The sequence below is a fragment of the Cyprinus carpio genome, chromosome A8 (assembly GCF_018340385.1).
Source record: "Cyprinus carpio isolate SPL01 chromosome A8, ASM1834038v1, whole genome shotgun sequence".
In the NCBI taxonomy this organism is placed as follows: Eukaryota; Metazoa; Chordata; class Actinopteri; order Cypriniformes; family Cyprinidae; genus Cyprinus; species Cyprinus carpio.
In genome coordinates, this window is record NC_056579.1 from 5,939,911 (window position 1) to 5,962,954 (window position 23,044).

The following is a 23,044-nucleotide window of genomic DNA, read 5'->3' on the forward strand; positions in this document are numbered from 1 at the left end:
ATTTCAGTTTTGTTATTATTTAAAGAAATTCAAGGACATCTAATGCTTGATATCCCTGATACATGCAGTAAGTGAGTCAGGCAGTGATGGCCTATCAGAGCTGGTGCTTTGGTAAATTTGAATGTCATCAGCATAGCAATGAAACTGAAGTCCATGCATGTGTATGACATCACCAAGTGGATATAATTAAATGATAAACAGAAGTGGACCAAGAACTGAACCTTGAAGAACACCATGTGAAAATGGAGCAGTGGCAGATTTATACCCTTGTATGGTGGTATAATATTTTCTATCACTGATGTAGGAAATGAGCCAGGAAAGAGCTGAACCAGTGATACCGATATCAGAAAGGCGAGAGAAAAGTATTTCATGGCAGACTGTCAAATGCAGAGCTTAGATCAAGAAGAATCGAGATGTTTATTAACCCAGAATCCATGGACAGAAGAATGTCATTAACCACAAGAAGAAGAGCAGTTTCAGTGCTATGTGCTTAATGAAATCCTGACTGAAGAGGTTCAAAAAGGCCATTCGCATTTAAGTAAGATCTCAATTGTGAAGCCACAACTTTTTCAAGAAACAGGAACAAAAGAGACAGATTATGCCTGGTTTGACATCAATGACATCAAATGTCATTGGTTGTCATGTACCCATGTCATGTTTCCCAGTGCCTCACACTAAATTTTAATTTGCAGAAGTGCAAATGACATTAGCAATTGCTACAGATAGGAAGATTTTTAGTGAATAATGATTAAAATGTTATATTGTTGCTCACACGAAGTTCTTGTAAGACTTGGAATATAGTGAAATGGGTATGGGTTACTTTTATGATAGTTTTGATGTCCATTTTAAAGCTTTGTCTCATTGTACGAAAAAGGGTGGCATGAACATCTTTTTTTGCTCAAAAAAAGTTAAAGTTATGGAAATGATGGCAAGTTATAAGCAAATGATAGCAGCATTTTCATCTGTGTTAAAAATAAGATCAAAAATCAGAACACTGTATATTTAAAATTTAGATTTTGTTTATTGAGTCAATTGTAACAGGCTTTTTCCAAAGCACGACCACAAAAAACATAATACACTAAAAGCACAAAGGAGATGTAAACTTAGTTAACTGTAAACCTGACCTAAAGGTCAGACAAAAGACAAACTGCACAAGCCAACAATGAATCGGACACCTGTGTACAAGAAGACTCAGTATTATGTTTTATGTATTATGTATGGAGTGTCAATTCTCATTCAGATTTAAGTTGTGTCTCATGGAGGTTATCTCATGGGCTTCACATTAATGATAATGCAGAAATGTCATTAGAAGTGACAATTTAAGAAGAGTACAGAACAATCCACTTTGCGTATGTGCATGTTTGTTTATTCAGCCATCGCACCCTCTCTAATGAGGTTCAGCTCATAGCACAGGCTCTCGTAGCGGTAGGCCATGCGAATCTGAGCCACGTTGGTTTTGCGGATGTCATTGCCTTCAGGACCATCCTTCATGTAGTTGGCACCAAGGAAGTGATTCTTTTCCTGTTTGTGTGAGAAAAAAATATTATATTGCAGTATCAAATCAAGTCACCTTAATTTCAATAGCACTTTATACAATACAGTTTGTGTCAAAGCAGCTTCACAGACACAGGAAAATAGCAGAATCACTTATGGAAACCTACTTAAAGCAGCTCTAAAAGACAATAGTGCCATTTTTTATATCAAGTCAGGTTAGATCAATAACAGTGTAAAGATCATGAGTTCGATTCAGCTGTAAGCAGTTGTGCAAAAGACAGTAATGTTGCTATTCAGTTCGTATCAGTTCAGTGTTGATTCAGTTTAATCAGTATAATACTAGTGTTGATGTTGAAAGATGCGGCTCTTCAGAAGATGATAGTACTGAAAAGTACCATCATTCAGCTTAATTCAGTTCAGTGTGATTATTGAGACTGAAAGTTTTAGATTATTAGACATCAAAATTTCAACAAAAACATTGCCTAACCCTCTTTAGATGTGTAACTCTCTTTTAGAATGAATGATTTGGAATTATTAATTATTAGGTATGGAATCATTATGTTATTGCTTTGAAGTGTATTAAGCCCCCACTAAAATGTTAGTTAAATGTTGTTATTGTTAACAATGTAATTTACAATTAGAAATTGCGGCAAATACTTGTCCAAAAAAAAAAACAGTAGGCAACTAACATATGTCATGGCACTGAGGAAGGGTTAATAACCGAAAACGCTGTGCATATTTGCATTTTTTTTTGCATATATTTTTGTGACCTCAGAGCAATAAATGTAATAAGCCCTTTAAGCTGAATCTAAAAGTGCAGATCTCTTTCATCTCAATAACAATTTAATTTGAAATACCGAAATTAAAAGTTAAAAACCGAAATAAAATAAAAATGTATATTTATTTTATGAAAATATGAAATAAAAAAACTAAAACAAAAAAGAGAAAAATAAATAAAAATAAGAAATGTTGCTTTGGCAACTAATTGAAATAAAATATGTTTAAGTTGAAGTAGTAAACTGACCAAAACTAAAACTGATGAAATATAAATATAAATATAACAAAACAAAATTAAACAAAATCATTGAAACTTAAATTAAAATGAAAACTGAAAATATAAAAAATAAAGGCTCAATCAAAATGTTAATAAATAAAACTTAACACAAATTATTCTAAGAACACAGAATAACACAAATTATATATATATATATATATATATATATATATATATATATATCTATATATATATATATATATATATATATATATATATATAGCTATTTTTATCAGTGTTATTTTAATATTAATTATTAACGTTTTAATTTAAATGAGATTTAAAGTAAAATTAAAATGAAAACTGAAAATATGAAATAAACCTAACACACCCATTCACACACACACACACACACACACACACACACACACACACACACACACACACACACACACACATATATATATATATATATATATATATATAAATGATGTATCACGGGGTAACGCTTGAAGTTGTGTAATTTAATTTAATAATTTTAGCACCAGTAGCATCACCAAATGGAATTCCTAAAATAATTATATTATTTTTTACTTCAAAAACATTAGACATTATCTGCATTTACACTATTAGTTAAAAAAACTTAAACATTGGCTATATTGTAAAAGAATATACCTTGTCTTTAGATCAGTAAAATCAAGCATACGGAAAAATAGTGATGTGTTCGGTTAGGTGACCTTACCTCAGCAGACAGGCCGCTCTGGAGAACACTGTTTCTGGCGATCTCACACATGTCACAGGTGCTGAGCTTAAACACCTGGGCTGCAATGGCATACTCCTCCATAAGGGGCTCCTGTTGATGCAGGATTCAGATAAACACACGGGTATGAAATGAAAGGAAGAGAGGGTGAAGCAGCATCTAATTTGCACATATGAAAAGGGTTGAAGCCGCACCCTAGTGTAGTGGAACTGCATGGGGTCGTCGGTGGACAGGGAGACCACCAGTCCCTTCTTATGGAACTCTGGCAGAGGGTTCTTGTTGTACTCTAGGAACAGACTGTTGTTGCTGAGTGGAGACATGGCAATGGGGACCTGCGCCAGGTAATACAGATACTGCAGGACAGGGCTCTGTGGAACACGAAGAGACAGTGAGTGTTGTGTTTCTTGTGTATATGGTAAAATGAACTGTGCCCCTAATGGTCAGGGTAAATGGTGTATTAACCTTCTTGAGGTTGAGACCATGAGAGATGTTGTCTGCAGTCATGAAACAGGCCAGGAGGTGAGTGACAGCTCCAGCTTCCCCACAGTGAGGTCTGAACTGGAATGTGTTCATTCCTCTCTCCCTGGATACCACAAACACACAGCACATAAAAAATGTCATCTTAGTGCAACGTTTCTCATATAATAACCTCTTATGGACTGGTTTTAATAATGGATATGTTTATGTACTCACTTTTACATGCTAAATGTACATGACACAATGTTACATTTTCAATTTGTGAATTTTTCTAAAGTACATTCTTTTATGGGATTGCAGGAAATTTAGTGCTAGTTGATTGCTTACTGGACTTATATACATATACACTAATACACTAATATATACACTAATTTTTAATAGTTTGGTTTCAGTATCTTTTTTTATCAATACCTTTATTGAACAAGGATGCATTAAATTGATAAAACATGACAGTAAAGGCATTTATAATGTTGGATATTTTTTTCCAATCAAAATTCCAGTATTTTTTTATTCCAATCAGCATATTAGAATTATTTCTGAAGGACCATGTGTCACTGAAGACTGGAGTAATGATGCTGAAAATTCAGCTTTGCATCACAGGAATAAATTAAATTTTAATATATATATATTTATATAGAAAACAGTTATTTTAATTTGAAATAATATTTCACAATATTACTGTTTTTACTCTATTTTTGTTCCAATAAATGCATCTCTTTCAAAAACATTAACAAATGTAAATAAATGCCCATTTCTTTGTCCAAAATAAATATTCTTAGCTAAAGTTGTGGACTCTAATTGCTTAGAAAAGTAACAGCACACTTCTCCCTGCAGGCTGTGCAATTAGTGGCATTATTCATGTCAATGAGATGAACAGTGTGGGATGAGAAATAGACGTCAACGTTTATTATAGGGTTCGGGACGGAAACAATCCCTAGCTTAAATTATTCCAGTCTACAAAGCTGCTTGCCTTTTTTGTGTTTTATTGAGATACTCACTTGCGCAGCTGATTGAGTCGGGCAATGTTTGCATACATGTAGTAAATCCAGTAAGAGTATGATGGGCTCTTCACGATGTCCCATTCCTCAGGTTTGGGGCTCTTTGTGGAGAACATGTGACCACTGTGTTTAGACTCATCATCCACACTGTCAAACCCAGTCACCTGTAGAGAGAAAAAACGCAGGGATGAAGGGGTTAACAGGCAACAGTAATATTGTGAAATATTATTCTATTTTAAAATAACTAATTTGATATATTTTAAAATGTAATTAATTCCTGTGATGTCAAAGCTGAATTTTCAGCATCATTACTCCAGCCTTCAGTGTCACATGATCCTTGAGAAATCATTTTAATATACTGATTTGTTGCGCAGGAAACATTTGTTATTATTATCATTGTTGAAAACAGTTGTGCTGCTTAATATATTTTTGTAAACTATGATACATTTTTTAATCTTTGATGAATAGAATGAATAGCTTTTGTAACATTATAAATATCTTTACTGTCACTTTTTATCAATTTCATTCTGAATAAAGTATTAATTAATTTAAATAAATAAATAAACAAATTATAGTTGTGCCCAAAAATATGGAAACCCTTGGTAAATATGATCAAAGAAGGATGCGAAAATTAATCTGCATTGTTAATCCTTTTGATCTTTTATTAAAAAAATTACAAAAATCTAACCTTTCATTGGATAATAGGAATTTTAAATGGGGGGAAATATCATTATGAAATAAATGATTTCTCTAATACACATTGGCCACAATTAAGGACACCCCTAGAAATTCTTAAGAGTAAAATAACTCTGAAGTATATTCCCATTCATATCCACAATTTTGAGTACTCCAGGGTGATTATGAACATGAAATTATCCAGCCATTGCTTCCTGTTTCACAGAAATATAAATAGGGGGGAAAACAAAGCCCAAATGCCCTTAATCATTCATCACAAGGAGAAAAAACAAAGAATATACTTCTGATGTGCAACAAAAGATAATTGAGCTTCACAAATTAGTGAAGTTGCTATAAGAAAAGAGCTAGAGCAGTGAAAATTCCCATTTCCACCATCAGGGCAATAATTAAGAATTTCCAATCAACAGAAAATGTTTGTCTATATCATTCTAATGTGCGGTGAGAAGGAGAGTTTGAGTAGCTAAAGACTCTCCAAGGGTCACAGCTGGAGAATTGCAGAAAATAGTTGAGTCTCGGGGTCAGAAAACCTTAAACAAAAAAAAAATATTGTCAAACAGCACCTACATCACCACATGTTGTTTAGGAGGGTTTCAAAAAAATTCTCCTAGCTCATCCAAAAACAAAACTCCAGCATATTCAGTTATCAGACACGACTGGAACTTCAAATGGGACTGGTTTCTATGGTCAGATGAAACTAAAAAATTAGCTTTTTAGCAGCAAACACTCAAGATGGGTTTGGTGAAAACAGGGATAAAAATTACCCCATGTGTACAATTAAATATACAGCTGTTTCTACTGGAGGTCCTGGACATCTTGTTTAGATACATGGCATCTTTGATTCTATCAAATACCAATAGATAAAAAATCAAAAAGTGACTGACTCTGTTAGAAATCTTATAATGGACCATGTTTGGATCATCCAACCGTACAATAATCCAAACACAAACCTCAAAAACAACACAAAAATGGGTCACTGGGCACAAAACCAAGCGTCTGCTATAGCTATTCCAGTCATCTGACCTGCACCCAATAGAAAATGAGTGTGGTGAACTGAAGAGCAGCACCACCAACATGGAGCTGGGAATCTAAAGGGTCTGGAGTGATTCTGGATGAAGGAATAGTCTCTGATCTCTTGTCAGGTGTTCTCTAACATCAGGCATTAGAGGAGAAAATTTAGACCTGTTAAACAGGCAAATAGAGGTTTAAAGAATAATTCAATAAAAGGGTGCCCTTAATTGTGGTCAATGTGTATTAAAGGAAAACATTTATTTCATAATGATATTTCCCCCCATTTTAAATTCTCATTATCCAATGAAAGGTTAGATTTTTGTGAATTTTTTAAATAAAAGATCAAAAGGATTAACAATGCAGATTAATTTTCACATCCTTCTTTGATCATATTTACCAAGGGTGTCCATATTTTTGGGCATGACTGTATATGTTGTTGATATTTTTTTTTTTGAATTTGTTTTTATGTGTGTATTTTTATATTTTTGGTTTTTTCACTGTTATTTTATGTTTTAGTTTAGATAGAATTGTTAATGATGACTTTAAGCTCTGTGTTGTTGTTTTTTGTGTATATGGTAGCCTGGAAAACAGGGAGGAAGATGTTTTCCAGCATTTTTCCAAAGTGTGGCACAAAGTTCCTGGCTCTGAAAATGTCACTAAAGGAGGGACATGAGATAAACTGTTAGTAGAGTTTTCACAAAGACTGAGTGTGAGAAGTGAAAAATGTTCACATACTAGATTCTGGGCACTTGAATCATCCATTTGAGCTGAGGAGAATAGACTCTGTGCTTGTTAAACCAGCCTGCAAGTTTAGTCCACTCATTAGGGTTACAGCCATAGATGGACAGACGAGGCTCTGCGTACTGGTATCTGGCATCCTCCAGGTCACTAGCAACTTCCTGTGAGATTCCAGAGATTACAGCTGATTTGATTGGTTTCCTGTTAGTGTAAATGTGTAATGCATGGTTCACCTAAGTCTTACCTTAATAATGGTGGCAAAATACTCTCCAGATATGTGGTTCTCAGTCTTCATATAAAGATCACGCAGCTCACTGGCACCCACAGGGTTGTACTTGGCATTGAATTTATCAAAACGCTGGAAGGTCTGTCTGCCCTGCATGAAGTAGTGTGATAAATAACTGTAAATAACTTCAGACTCATCACAAATAACAGTTCTTGTAAGCAAAGCAGAGTGGATTTTGCAACCCATGTGATGGCCTAATGTGTTCCTGTGGCTCAGTGGTAGAGCACTGCATTAGCAGCGCAAAAGGTCATGGGTTCAACTCCCAGGGAACACACATACTGGTGAAAAAAAAATAGCCTGAATGCACTGTAAGTTGCTTTGGCTAAAAAACGTCTGCTAAATGCATAAATGTAAATGTAAAAATAGAGCACATAACAACTGCATAGTGCTATAAAGATACTTTGACACATTATTTCTTGAGCTGAACTTCTGTGGTGATTCTCTATATATTTTGGGTAATCAGGCCCTGAAGAACCTGTGTGAGGTGTTGTGAGATACTTACAGCATGCACATCCAGTGAATCGACAGTCAGGTCATAGGGGTGCAGATTAAGAGATGCAAAAAGCTCCTTCAAGGTCACTTCCTTGCCCTTCAAAACATGCACCACGCGATCTGCATCCACGCGGTAGGAATTCTTGATAAAGCGGAGGAGATGCTTCTGGTTCATGCAGGCAGCAGCGTGGATGTGAGTATCAACCTACAATAACAACAACTGTATAATAACTGTCAAAATGTGTGTCAATTATTCCAGTATAAGTGACATATTTAAGTCATACCTTTCTGCAGTTGTAAAAGTCTCTGTGGGGATTTTTCTTCAGCTCTTTCATTTCCTCCATCTCATTCAACATCTCATGCACATTGAATTTTGACATGAGAAACTTCAGACGACGATGAGTGTATGTCTTTCTGAGCATTAACATTTCCAATAAGAGAACAAACAATATAGCCTTTAAACTTAATATTATACAATATCATTCAAAAGTTTGGGGTCAGTAATATTTTTAAGAAATTAATCATTTTAATCAACTAGGATGCATAAAATAAAGTCACTGTATTGTCACAAATTTCTATTACAAATAAATGCTGCTCTTTTGAACTTATCTCAACGTATCTCAATATTAAGAAGCATATGATAATAATAAGAAATGTTTCTGCACCAAATCAACTTTCAGAATGATTTCTGAAGGATCATGTTACTCTGAAGACTATTGGAAAGTCATGGCTGCTGAAAATTGAGCTTTGCCATCAACAGGATGAAATTATATTTTAAAACGTAATGTACAGTATCTTTTAAATAACGTATTTCTGCTTTTATTGCATTTTTATCATTAGAAGCAGCTTTAGAGAATAAGAGAAATATTTAAAAATGTTACTGACCTAAAACATTTGAGTAGTAGTGTATATCATAAACACACACACACACATACATACACATAAATATATATATATATATATATATATATAAAGAGAGAGAGAGAGAGAGAGAGAGAGAGAGAGAGAGAGAGAGAGAGAGAATATAGTGAGAATATAGAGTATACTGTAGATCTGCAGTGCTTTCGTAAACTTACGTTGGGCCCTGAGCAATCAAGGCGATGAGGAAGTTCATGTCATCTATGAAGGTGGCAAGATCTGGACCGGGGTGGTTCAGAGGCTGGTGTTTATCAGCAGATGCTGCATCTTTGTAAACATAGATAACACCATCCTTCATGCGAGGGATGTAGCCGAGGTTAGGTGGGAAGTCCTTTGTGCAGAAAGGATCCTCTCCAGGCTTAGGAAGAGGGGTGAAGACTGCAACACAACAGTAATGTTATATTTCACTGAATTCGACAAATACAACCATTCTTCAGTTACCAAGCTCAACTCTTTTTTTTTTTAAGTAAAAGTCAGCTATGTTAAATCAAATCTATGTGGTTTTATCATGGAATTCTGTTTCTGTTATTACCTGGGAGCACCTGATTTTCAGGTTTCCACTGCTCTCCTTCAATCTTGCATAAGTACTGAGAGGGAGTGATGGGGAATCTCTGGAAAGCCAGTTTCATGTACTTCTCTCTGATGGCCAGGGCACGGTACAGACCCTTACAGGCCAGCTCAAAGTCATCCATGGTCACCTGCAGAACAATTTGGAAGGACGTGATTCTGTGCAACGCCAACGCTGATTGTTATCTTTGAAATGCCTATATCTATGAGTGGAAATGTGATATGTTGACAAATGCAAATGTATATGTGACCCTGGACCAGAAAACCAGTCTTAAGTCGCTGGGCTATACTTGTAGCAATAGCAAAAAAAAAAAAAAAAATTTTGTATGGGTCAAAATGATAAAATTTTCTTTTATGCCAAAAATCATTAGGATATTAAGTAAAGATCATGTTCCATGAAGATATTTTGTACATATCTTACCATAAATATATCAAAGCTTAATTTCTGATCAGTAATATGCATTGCTAAGAACTTCATTTGGACAACTTTAAAGGTGATTTTCTCAATATTTAGATTTTTTTGCACCCCTAGATTCCAGATTTTCAAATAGTTGTATCTCGGACAAATATCGTCTGATCCTAACAAACCATACATAAATGGAAAGCTTATTTATTTCCAAAATGTGACCCTCATGACTGGTTTTGTGGTCCAGGAGTCATAGAGTGCACTGACTGGGTGACACTATATTTAAAAGTCACCATGTCCTTGACGTCAAGCCAGGGCTGATGAGTTTGAATCTTAGAGTAGGCAAGAACTGATGACTACATGTGGAAAGTGAGAGAGTTCCTTAACTCTCTTAGATTCCTCTCCTAAATGTCAGATATACATTTCAGAAACCATATCCAGGGATGGGCTCCACCTGCTAAGATGGAGAGACCCCCAAGCTTGGCTGATCTATTTCAGCTGTCCAGTTACCTGCAAAGGGCAGTGTATAAATCAAAACTTACATTACATGTTCATGTTCCAGTCAGTTTTTGGAAGTTATATGTTGGACCGTACCCCAGCAGCATAGTCACCAGTGATGGACACTCTCTGGAAGTGAGGGACCTCCAAGTAGGTTGGTTTATCTTCTAGCATGGGGTGAGTGCGACTCAGATACTTCTTACTGTGTGGGGATTGGTTAAAGGTTAAGTTAGGGTGGACCTTTTTTACAGGCTATGAAGTGTTTAAATTTTCATTTATAACATATTTAACAGAATACTTTGTGGCATTAAAGTTTAGAACAGAGGAACAGACCAATTTAAATCAAATCAATCACTATATCTAGATGAAAATAGCTAAATGAATGACCAAAGAAAGCCAAAACACAACTTTTGGGTGATATACTAGCCTACAAGTGTAGCGGTTGGGGGTTGGAGGTTACAATAGTGCCGTGACCCGGATAGGCATGAGGTTTCAGGGGATGAGCATAATGGAGGCCAGCTGGTAGGTGCTGTGCAGGTAAACCTCACTCCCCTGATCTCAAGATGCACACTATTGACTGATGCTAGAGGCTGTGGTCTATAACCACCTTGTTAGTGAGCCTGCCTCCCATGTCGGTGACCCAGTTTCAAGTCCCCCTTGGATTGGGTGCAAGTAGTAGGACCCGAGGGGTTACACAAGTAAAAATGTAGTTATTAAATAACGTGCACTAAAAAGACAATTCGAATGTCAAAATATGGAAACATACTGTATAGTAAATTTCTAATGTAAAGCCGTTTTACAACTAAATTAATTAATTAATAGCAGTTTAGACAAATGTGTTTTCGTTTCATTAGCCTAGAAAATGCGGTTCATTCGACATAAAAGGGGTTCCCTTTCGTGATGGTGGCCATGTAGAGATTACAGGCGAGTATAATTCACTTAAGCTACACAGACCTTTATTAGTTTGAGTAGACGTCTATTATTTGTTTCTATAATTAGTTGTTTAGACTTGATGAGTAGACATTGCTGTTAAATACTGTATATTTCTACATGTGGCATCAGTACCCTAAAACATTTTATGCTGCATCCTCACCAGTAGATGTCATTATAAAGTTTTATTTTATCAACCAGCAAAACATTAATTACCTAATTTACTTTAATTAAAAAAGGAGTTATATAATTGTATAACTTGTACACTGACCGCTTCTCTACATCATCATCCTCCACCATGTGTTGGGCCAGCTCTTGGTTGAGGATAGGACAGTCATCAGCCACATCAAACATGGATATCTCATCACGGACATCATCATCTTTGGTCTCTGAAGCAAATACACGCTCTGCGAAGGCTCGCATGCGATCATCCGTTTCTGATGACCAAAAACCAAAGCAAATTAGGGCAAATTAATTATTTAAGGAGACAGCGGGAGAACAGAAAAAATATGTTATTGTGAATAAGTAAATGAGGAGTAATAAAAAAAAAAAGAGGTTTTTATGCATAAAGTGAGACCAAATGTTTTTATGGTCTGGACATCATTTAAGTATAAAATGTAATTTTCTACTTTAAAAGCCATAAGACAATAAGTGAACAACCAACTTGTACTTATATACAGCACCCGACTGGTTGTCCTTTAGACATTTTTCAGACTCTCATACTTATGTTGAACTTGCTTACCAGAGCATGCTTTTGGCAAAAATACCTTTTCAGAATGATTCAACTATGGAGTCACTGTGACTGCTAGCAGTGATGCAATAAAATCTCCCATGCAGAGATGAGCGAAACTATGACAAATTCTTTAAGCCAAGACACACATCACCAACTAACAACAGCACAACCCAAACCATAACTTGAACAGACAAGAAACTTTGAGGCCTACATCTTAAATGCTTTTAAGAATCATATTAAACATGCACAGAAATACACTTCAAAGTCATTTGTTTGCTTATGAACTACAATGGGACGCAAAATGTTTCTGATTGAATACACATTTGTACTTTACAATTTTTTTTTCTTCTTTGTGGCATTTTTTCTGCAAGAAGTTTTTAGTCTGTCTTGGTATTTAGTATGTCTTTTGCTCTAACAGAAGTATTTGAGCAAGAAAATCTGTACTGACTTCAAATCTGGAGCTGACTACAATGTCACAAATTTTGTTACTTGATTAGTGACCTAAAACAATTCATTATATCTTTCTTAAATTGTTTTATGTCATAAAATTTTTTTGGTTTACATTTTCTTAAAACTACTAAATCCTAAAGAATTTTTTTGTCTCAGATTTTAGGACCCCATTGTATATTTTCACCTAAAACAAACAAATGAATAATAAAAAAATGTATACAGATGGATGTTTGTAGCAGTTTTAACACGTCGATCTCGGGCGGGTTCCTTTGTACTTACTCCCTTCTGATTATTCATTTCCACAGAGTGGCCAAGGAAGATCAAAAACATTGAAAATAAAAGGAGGTTATAGGTTAGACTTAATTAGTGAGCTACACACTGGAAATGTAATTTTATTCACATTTCAGGGATCACACATGCCACATTAATAATAATAATAATAATAAAATCTCTCTATATTGCAGACAACCTGTATAGCAAGAGTCATACATTTTACAGTAAATTAACAAGGTGAATATGAACCTTTGTATATAGAAATTGCAATGACTTATAAGGGTAAAGTAGAAAGTACAAAATTATGGCACAGCATAAAAATGTTATCATCAGTGACTTTGTAATTTATTTATTTATTTTTTTACAGTCACTGACAGACATCACCAAAAGAACTCAAACAATACTTGACATTTCACATATATTTTATCTGTTCTCACACAGAGGCAAACATATATTTGTTATTGTTCACTTCACAAGATCATACAATTTTTTTTTACTGGTCTAAGTTAAATCATGAATGGATTTTGGTCCTGTGGTGCCCTCTTTTGTCACAATTGCAATACACATTGAACAAATAAAAGGAAATTACATCACAAATGTGAGAACTAAGTGTGCATCTCAATCAGCTTCCTACTTGAGTAGTCAGTATACTGATCATGGAGTTGGCCATCTAGGCCCTTAAAAAGTCCCACAATGCACTGATGCTGCTCACTATGCTCATTGATGCTCACTATGTTCTCCTAAGGTAAATTCTAACATACATTGTGTGAGCCAACTCAATACACATTGTGAGACGAAATTACATTTTTTTTTATGTATACAAAGTTATTTAATTATATTTCAACATAAACATACATCACTAGACGATGATATGCTGACCCACACTCGGAGCTAAATGAGATGTACACTAAAGCTCAGCTAGAGCTTGATGGTGTTCCAAACCTGTATGAATTCTTTCTTCTGTTAAACACAAAAGAAGAATTTTGAAGAATGTTGGTGACACACAGCTGCTGGTGGCCATTGACTTTTACAGTATTTTTGTCCATACAATGGAAGTCAGTGGCTACAACTGTTGGCTCCAAACATTCTTCAAAATATCTTCAGCAGAAGAATATTTTGTATTCAGCGGAAGAATAAAACTTATGTGTGTTTGGCTGTGGAAGTCAATGGGTTAATTATAGTGTTTTGTTTTTTGTTTAAATGTATTTGTTTTTTAATGTTAAACAGATGTGAGTTTTGTTTATACTAAATAATATTCAACATCCCCAAGTCCACATTCCTCTACTCTGAAACTTTCCTCAAAAATCACACACAGTGTATCCACCTTTCCTGCTGCCTCAAAATTATAGTGTCTATTTTTAAACCTGGTGATATCAGTGAGTGACTAATATCCTATCAAAGTCTGCAAATTTATATTGAGATTATTCTTAGCCTACACAGCATGGAAAGTAATGCAAGTTTGAAATCGACCCAATATCCTACTCAGCAGAACAGAATACAGCTGTCATAAGTTTACACACACCTTGCAGAATCTGCAAAATATCAATAGGTTTAATAAAAGTGATTTTTATGACCCGTTATTTTGTTAAAATGATCATTTTGCACATTCTGCAAGGTGTGTGTAAATGTGTGACTACAAGTGCACACACAAGGGCTTGAAAACACACATTTATGATGTAAAAATAAACATTATAATACCACATATCAAGCACCAGATTGACATTCGATCCACTAGAATCCACTGAGAAGCAGTCCTTTGAATTTTCCAGCACACCTGTGCTGTAACTAATAATTCATAACTTTTAAGCTTTCAAAACCTTGCTTATAATCAGACCTAACAATCTTCCACATTGCCACAGCTGCAAAAAAAGCATCAGTGAACTCCTGCATGTATAAAAATATGATAAAGCCTATTTGAAAATTTCAAGAATGCATCCAGATTGCACTCCAATCTGTATCTAAACAGCACAATTCAGTCCAATCACAGGCCTGAAACACTAACACCTCTATTTTCATTCAGTTGCTGTTTATTAAAATGTCACACAGTTGCTCTCGTCTTTGAATTAAAGTTCCCGAGATATTCTCATATCCCAACAGTGTACCTCTTGTACAAGCTTCTAAGAGTTGATCCGCATTAAATGACCATTCGGACACTCCCATTCCTAGATTACGGCTTCTGCTGGAGACCCTGGTGGTGTCCAGATATTATGCAACATATTTGGTTCTTCAAATAACCTTCCATAGACATCAATTTAGTCATTCTGTGTCCATTACGTGATGCAAAACAGATTTCATAGTTATATGTGATGTTAAAAAAAATCTTTTCTTTCTGTCAGGTGGCGACACTCACCAGGCACAGCTTTGGGCATGTTGGCTCTGACACTATCACTCGTTCAGTATAAAGCAGGCTGATCCGACACTGCTCCTTGGTAGCGGGGAAGTGTGCGGTTGGACACTGCACCTGGGCAATATTAAGAAGCGGTTGCCCACTGTAACCAAAGCCGTGTACTTGATACGAGGGGCTTGATACTCCAGGTTCTGTGTGTTCAACTCTATTTTAAGTTTTAACGGACAGACAGGTTCAAATGACAAGTTCACACATGGAAAAGAGGGATTTTATGTAAGTGTATACACACACACACACACACACACACACACACACACACACACGTACATCCATGGATATGTAGGAGAAATAGACACAATATGCTCAGTTTTCAATTAATTTACTGGCAAAACGTTTTGTAATATGATAGGCACATTAAACATACGTTACACATTAATACCCCCCCAAATAAAGACATGAAATGTTCGTTTTCACAATTTTCTGATTAAAGAAAGTCTGTGATACTAATAAATTGTGCTAAAACTGCAAAATACATTATAAATCAAGTTTTCATATAGCTGAAAAAGAATGGATTGGTAATGTAATGACAAACTTAGTTTGTATTTTCTGGAAAACACCCTGCCTCCGTTAAAGCAAAGATAGAAGGTCAAACACAGTATGATTAATGGGAACATGTTTCAGGTTTCACTGTTAATGAAATCAGGCACAGGTTCAGATAAATGCCATATAAATAACATGATAGTCAACACGAATAATCGTTTTAACTTCTTGATAAACCTTCACTGGCTTTCAAGAAGAGACTTCAGGCATGAAAATAAACATTGCAACAAAGCTCACTATGGTCTGTTACATTTTTACAGTCTTGATTGGAAGATTTAAGACATTATTTAACAAGAGCTAAAAGATGTCATGCTCTATAGGACACAGAAGGTGGCACACAGATTTGGCATGTACACCAGCAGCACCATGATTCAAAAGGCCCTTTATGTAAGATCCATCACATCCCATCCGATTGACTTTTCTGTATCTAAAATCATTCTAATCATTATGTATTATATGTCAAAATATACAATTAACATCTGAGAGCAAAGAGGATAAAAAGAAACTCTAGACTCTAGAGTAAATGGAACTACAGTATATGAGACAAACAGTAAACTTAAATGCTAAAACTCTTTGGCTACAACAAAAAAGAAAAATAAAGGCAAAAGGGAAAGAAATAAACAGAAATAATTCTACGCATTTCTGAAGAACTTCTGCATTCACAGTATTCCTGAGCATTGAACCTGCGGATTAAGATTAATGGGTGTTTCACGTTCTCTCTTCTGAGGCCTTTACAAACATCAGGTCTGAGTTTTTAATAAAGAACTGAAGATAACAGCTTTTATATTAAGATGAATGGTGATAGTCTAATATTACATAAATCCCAATTTAAATACCATTCAAAAACACAATTCCTTCTCTTCCCTGAAATATATACTTCTTGTAATTAAAACATTTTTGGGTGAATGTAAAAAAACTGATAAGAAAGGGTCCAGGTTTCACCCTAAAAATCTAAATAACAAATGCGAACTTATATTTTGGGTAAACAAATATTAATACTATTTTTTAGAACTATTACGAGTTTTTGCATTGTGAAATTTTTGTCATATTTATTGACAATTAAGCACATCTCCCCCCTAATTCTCATTACTGTAATGGAAAAAAAAAAAAACTGTAAAATATTTATGCATTGTACTAGTAGGTGTTAGACTACAAAAAAAAAAAAAAAAACATATAACAGTAAAATGTATTGCATCACAAAAATGGGAATCACCACTGAGAATAATAGGAATTGCATGCAAAGATTTGGATGCATTATGATGAGAATTTGTTGGGGGAAGTGATAAATGTCCATGAAATTTGAAAAAAAATCTTCAAAACATAATTTCTTAATTACTCTTTAAATTCTGTGGTGAAATGTGGTGTTGTGTTCATAACAGGTCAGAAGTCAAGAAAGAAGAACTCAATGCCCGTTTAGGTTTTTCTTCTTAAGGAAGAGGCAAAACCCAAGTACTAAATTAGACAACTGGGCCTCTGTTAAGACAAGTAAATGTCCAATGGCCTCATTTTTCTATTACAGCAGGCCAACAGGAAAGATGACCAGTTGTGCATGAATCCCTTTCAGCCAGCAGAGAGCAAACTCTGTGTGCACACACACACACACACACACACACACACACACACACACGGTCATGAGGCTTCCAGCTGCCTGGTCAAAAAACTGCTAAAAAACAAAACAACAACAACAGTGCAGTCACATGACTTCACAGGACACGCCCAGACAGCCCTGCTTTCTGTCTTCTCTGCTGTTGAGCTTTTTCATGCGATAATGCCGGATCTCACGGACAAGGGTGTAAAAAGCATCCTCAACTCCCTGGAAAACAATGAAAAGAGATGTTTCATTAGCATAACATATGCCATGTGTGAAGATTTATGCTTAGCTTCAGTATTACGGTAAAAGCAATCGTCTGACAAAGAAGTGAACTACGCTAATACACAAACAATTGCTTTTATAAAAAACTGAGAAAATTAAAGTAGAGATCTGATGATCAGTTTTTGCCCACCTGTCTGGTCTTGGCAGAAGTTTCTACAAACTCTATGCCGTAGCTTCTGGCAAGTTCCTGAGCTTGCTTGGTGTCCACCGTTCTGGCCAAATCACACTTGTTCCCCACTAGGACCATGGGAACATCATCGGAGTCCTTCACGCGCTTGATCTGTTCTCTAAAAAGCACATTAGCATATTATAGACTTTGTGGAAACCATTACAAATACTCCTTCATATTTATTTTATGACATTATTGACATGTCTTAAACTTTCTACACTCGTTTTAACACTGCTTAAAATCCAGAGGATTCAAAAAATATATCTGAAACCCCTTTCTTTGGCTTACGGACCTGTACAAATGCACATCTGCAAAGGATTTGCTGTTATTTATGGCAAAGACACAGAGGAAACCCTCTCCTGTCCTCATGTACTGGTCCCTCATTGCGCTGTACTCTTCCTGACCTGCAGTGTCCAGGATATCCAGCAGACACGTCTCACCGTCAATGACCACCTGCTTCCTGTAAGAGTCCTGAAGACACGCCCATGATCAGCACTGGAAATCTTCATAGAGCCTGACAGTCTCGTAATTATATGAATATCCTATTCCTATTCTAATTAAATATTCAGTGAAGGTCATGATGACAAAATGAAAAAACCAAATGCTGATGGTCATGCATTAAATGTCAAATATGAACAGTCCACTAGTACAGTAACGTTCAAAAGTTTAGGGTCATGCATTAAATTGAAAAAAATAATTATATTTCAAATAAATGCTGTTTTCATGGTCCACAAATATATTAAACACCACTTTTTTCAACATTGATGATAATAAGAACTGTTTCTTGAGCAGCAAATCAGTATATTAGAATGATTTCTGAAGGATCATGTGACACTGAAGACTGGAGTAATGATGCTGAAAATTCTGCTTTGCATCTTTTAAAAAAAACATTTTAAAGTGAAAATATATTTTGCAATATTATTGATTTTACTGTGATTTTTATCAAATAAATGCAGCCTTGCTGAACATAAGAGACTTCTTTTAAAAATGATTTAATCTTACTGATCCCAACATTTTGAGTGGTAGTGCAAGTAAAGTTGTAAGTTAATGAAAGATGAGGTCAGAAGGTCATTAAGTACCTCAATAGTAGGGTCATATTCATCCACAAAGTGATTCTGAATGAGCTGGATGGTTAAAGCACTCTTCCCAACACCACCTGCTCCCACAACCACCAACTTATACTCAGTCATCTTACAGTCCTGAGAGACCACCTGTGATGGAGACAGAGAGAACCCATGTGCATATATTAATAACACTTTAGAACTCACAAACAGATTGACATACAAATAAACACTTCAAAACATCGGTGTAAATATCACTAATAACACATTTTCTGTGTTTGTAAACTGGTTTATTACTGCTTTGGCAATGTAATCATTGAGAGAGGGAGAGAGGGGGAGAGAGAAATCTCTCTCTCTCAATATATACACATGCATATTTTATATATATATATATATATATATAATATATATATATATATATATATATATATATATATATATATATATATATATATATATATATATATATAGCTAATATGCTGCTCAAGAATCATTTTTTATTATCATCAATAATCATTAAAAACAGTTGGGCTTAATATTTTTACAGAAACCATGATACATTTTCAGGAATCCTTAATGAACATTATTTTAAGTAGAAATATTTTGTAACAATTAATAATTGAAACCATCACTTTTAAACAATTTAATGCATATTCACTGAATATAAGCATTAATTTATTTTTAAAAATAAGTAAGTCGTACAGACCTCCAAACTTTTCAATGGAAACACATAATTAAAAGACTAATGAAACACATAATGAAAAACTCCACTTGATGACTTGACAACACCACCCACCTATGCTAGCTTCAGCGGCTGTCTGGTTGTGGCTAGAAGATATACAGCTACAGCTACATTAATTACATTTTCTACTAGGGCTGTGCAAAAAATCGAATACGATTTTCATGCGCATCTCATCAGTAAAGACGCTCCTGTAATTAGTAGTATATCTCCAGCACGTGCGTTCAGATCAGGGTTGCCAGGTTTTCACAACAAATCCTGCCCAGTTGCTTCTCAAAACTAGTCCAAAACTAGCCCAATCGCGTTTTGAGGAGGTTCCCCGATAAAAATTGCATCCCGGTGTTAAAATGTACGTTTTTCGGCATGGTTCCCTTGGTAATATTCACATTTTAGGGGCTAAATATCACGTTATTGGTATTGGGGTCGCTTCAACCGGCGAACATGGAAAACAACCACAGACTTGGCAACACTGGTTGGCATTTACTACACAGAGCCGTAATTCACTGACAGTCTACACAAAATCGATTTTAAAATCGCAGGCGATTCTTTCTCGATTTTGAAAGCGATTTTGTGCAACTTGTCGGTGGACTACGGCTCTGTGTAGTAAATGCCGCTCCACCTGAACCAGTGTTGCCAAGTCTGCGGTTGTTTTTCATGTCCGCGGGTTGAAACGACCCCAATACCAATAACGTGATATTTAGCCCCTAAAATGAGAATTTTACCAAGACAACCATGCCAAAAAACGTCTATTTTAATCCCGGGATGCAATTTTTATCAGGGAACCTCCTGGAAACGCGATTAGGGTAGTTTTGGACTAGTTTTGAGAAACAACTGGGCAGGATTTTTTGTGAATACCTGGCAACCCTGATCTGAACGCATGTGCTGGAGATATACTACTAATCACAGGAGCGTCTTTACTGATGAGATGCGCATGAAAATCGTATTCGATTTTTTGCACAGCCCTATTTTCTACCTATTAGATTGAACCCTAACCCTAACCCTATTAACCTCTACACCTACCCCAACCCTAAACCTACGCTTACAATAATGCAAATACAGTAATTATTGTTGTTCAGCATGACAAGAATGACTCTATATTGATGTGTGCATACCCTGTAACCTCAGCTGTATCCCTTCTAGCAGTTGTCTGGATGACTGTGGCACTGAGAGTTTACAGACAGTGAATTAAAGCATATTGCACCATGAATAATATAATGTTGTCTTATGTACCTCATACTGGAGGTTATTCATCAATCTCTCCATTGTCATGTGACCACTGATATCATGATAGTAATAAGAGTTTCTGGAGGAAAGCACCCCCCCTCTGCAAATATTAACCCTGCAATCTATTTATAGAACGGCTAAATGTCAAAGTCATTCTCAGAGTACAGCCAGGAAAAGACATTAACCTGAGAGAGAAGCAGAGGTCACTGACCCCGGAAGGGTTTTTACCTAAAGACAGATTTTAGCTCAAAACATCCTTTTTACCTTTATCAATTCAACACAATTAAGATCTTCTTATACATGAATGTTTCAACAAAATTGTAAGCTATGCATTTGAGCATGCTGATCTACAGAAAAAAAATCATGTGTCATCAAAATTAAATTGCATGCTCTTCCTCTTGAACAACTTTCCCGTTCCTCTGACGTCACTGTGCAGGATAATGTTAACCAACAGCCAAACAGCTTTTGTTTTAGCAAACTCACATGCAGCCTGGATATAAAAGTAACACACACATTATAGATGTACAGCTGGTTGTGAACCATAGAAGCTTGTTTCTGCCACGAGATTAAAAAATAATAATAATTAAAAAGGTAATTGTGACCTTTTTCTCTCACAATTCACTTTTTCCCCTCACAGAAATGCAGAAATGCAATATTTAGAGGCAGAATTTCTATAATAAAGTCAGAACTGCAAGATGTTAACTCACTTTTAAACTATTTATAAAAGTCAGAAATGTAAGATAAAAAGTCGCAATTTACTTTATTTTGTAAGTCAATGACAGAAAAAAAAAATTGTGAGATATCAACTCAGAGTCAAGATTTATAGAAAAAAGTCAGAATTGTGAGGAAAAAAAGCCAGAACTATGAGATAAAAAGATGCTATTTCCTTTTTTAATTTTTATCCTATGGTGGAAACAGGCTTCCATAATGAACAGAAACTCACACTGACTTTAATTGGAAAACTTTAACTACATATGCTAAATAATAACAGGTTTGTAAACACACTATAGATAAATGACAAGATAAGTTATTGAGGACAAATATCAATCCTGTTTTTTTTTTCTTTCTGAAAGGAGTGGCTTCCCTTATTTTGTCATTTAGCCAGATGTTTGATGTTTTACTGCACTGTATGCAATGAAAGTCAGTGGCTGCTTACATTTTTTCGTATAGTACAGAAAGTCACACACTTTAAACAACCATAGGGTTAGCAAATGACAACTTTACACACCATTGCGGTAGTGGTCTAGATAAATCTGCACTTTTGAACATCTCATACCATCCCATTACCTTGCTTGTGGCTTTTATGCGCTCATTGTTTATTATTTATTGATACCATGTTTGTGGTGGAATAAGCATCATATTAGGACAAACCCCCTAAAGAAACACAATAGGCTAATCAACAGTAAATACCTGGCAAAGACAACTTAAATGATCTTTTAAGTATACATTTAACATAATATCAATCAGACAAAATATCACGAGAAATCAGATCTATAAAACCTAAAATACATGTATCCCACATGTGCCATGATGCTGTCCATGTACACAGCTCACTAGGATTTGAGTCACAGCCTTTATGTCGTACAAAGGAGGAAGCCCTTTAAAAATATCCACAGTCTGCCAGTACCTGTGAAACTGAATATAACCAGCCGAGGACTGGTATAAAGGCGATAGAGTGCCTCTGTAAGGCGTGGGGAAGGAAACTCACCGCTTACACTGCAGTTCTGCGACCTCTGGCTGATCTGATCTACAGGGCTCTGCGAATTACTGCTCTCTCGCCCAAAATAATGCCATGAGGAGCACTTTAAACGCCACTTCACACTCGTCTGGAAGCCACGTAACCCGTACGAACAGGATTCGTCAGGAGACTACGGATTCAGCTTGTGAAAACAGCAGTTAAATAAGTCTGCCCAAAGTTTTGAATAAGAGTTGACCAAGCAGCTTCCCTCAGAACTTCACGATTCACAGCGACTTCCGGGTTCAGAATTCCACAAATCACGTCAAAATAAAAGTCCCGTCGTTGTGGCTGCAATACGGCCACGTCTGATGATGTAAAAAAAAAATTAAGATAATAAAAGTGCAAGAGTAGTGTTCCTGTTCCTGTTGAAGTGCAGAGAAAAAGCGATATATATATATATATATATATATATATATATATATATATATATATATATATATATATATATATATATATATATATATATATATATATATTAATAAAACTTTAATAGATATATGTTTGGTATGCACAACCTGCTGCAAAATTAAGCCTTTGTTGCATTGTCTGAAAATCAAAACTATTGTGTCTTTGTA

General features: G+C 35.4%; 2 protein-coding genes across 4 annotated transcripts; both read right to left on the minus strand.

Moving 5' to 3' along the window:
• Positions 1–1,001: 1,001 nt before the first annotated feature.
• On the minus strand, positions 1,002–15,235 carry LOC109084677 (AMP deaminase 1-like). 2 transcript variants are annotated; one of them, XM_042761773.1, is made up of 16 exons: positions 15,069–15,235; positions 12,725–12,730; positions 11,534–11,699; positions 10,429–10,534; positions 9,394–9,559; positions 9,020–9,239; positions 8,228–8,357; positions 7,954–8,148; positions 7,410–7,541; positions 7,163–7,326; positions 6,982–7,083; positions 4,724–4,912; positions 3,711–3,831; positions 3,443–3,616; positions 3,231–3,341; positions 1,002–1,521 (listed from the first exon to the last, which is right to left on the minus strand). In XM_042761773.1, exons 1-16 carry the CDS (start codon positions 15,085–15,087, stop codon positions 1,366–1,368), a joined length of 2,157 nt encoding a protein of 718 aa, XP_042617707.1. In that variant the 5' UTR covers positions 15,088–15,235; the 3' UTR covers positions 1,002–1,365. The 2 variants fall into 2 exon arrangements, with proteins under 2 accessions (XP_042617707.1, XP_042617706.1); XM_042761772.1 differs by lacking the exon at positions 12,725–12,730 and having other exon boundaries at positions 4,724–4,889; positions 6,956–7,083; positions 15,069–15,183.
• A 135-nt stretch (positions 15,236–15,370) lies between these two features.
• On the minus strand, positions 15,371–22,730 carry LOC109084683 (GTPase NRas). 2 transcript variants are annotated; one of them, XR_006160627.1, is made up of 6 exons: positions 22,440–22,730; positions 18,787–18,918; positions 18,000–18,178; positions 17,669–17,825; positions 17,255–17,478; positions 15,371–15,388 (listed from the first exon to the last, which is right to left on the minus strand). XR_006160627.1 is itself a non-coding variant. In XM_042761770.1 (5 exons), exons 2-5 carry the CDS (start codon positions 18,895–18,897, stop codon positions 17,359–17,361), a joined length of 567 nt encoding a protein of 188 aa, XP_042617704.1. In that variant the 5' UTR covers positions 18,898–18,918; positions 22,440–22,730; the 3' UTR covers positions 15,429–17,358. The 2 variants fall into 2 exon arrangements, 1 of the variants encoding a protein (XP_042617704.1); XM_042761770.1 differs by lacking the exon at positions 15,371–15,388 and having other exon boundaries at positions 15,429–17,478.
• Positions 22,731–23,044: the final 314 nt, after the last annotated feature.

What these genes read in the sequence shown, in the direction of transcription:
- LOC109084677 (XM_042761773.1), bottom strand. An exon ending in ATATACACAAAAAACAACAA is followed by an intron (nt 4,913 to 6,981) that starts CACAGAGCTTAA and finishes GTTAACCCCTTC; the next exon opens with ATCCCTGCGTTTTTTCTCTC. An exon ending in CGACTCAATCAGCTGCGCAA is followed by an intron (nt 3,832 to 4,723) that starts GTGAGTATCTCA and finishes TGTGGTATCCAG; the next exon opens with GGAGAGAGGAATGAACACAT.
- LOC109084683 (XM_042761770.1), bottom strand. Translation starts at nt 18,897, where the DNA reads ATGACTGAGTATAAGTTGGTGGTTGTGGGAGCAGGTGGTGTTGGGAAG. An exon ending in GCAGATGTGCATTTGTACAG is followed by an intron (nt 17,826 to 17,999) that starts GTCCGTAAGCCA and finishes TGTGCTTTTTAG; the next exon opens with AGAACAGATCAAGCGCGTGA. An exon ending in CTTCTGCCAAGACCAGACAG is followed by an intron (nt 17,479 to 17,668) that starts GTGGGCAAAAAC and finishes ATTGTTTTCCAG; the next exon opens with GGAGTTGAGGATGCTTTTTA.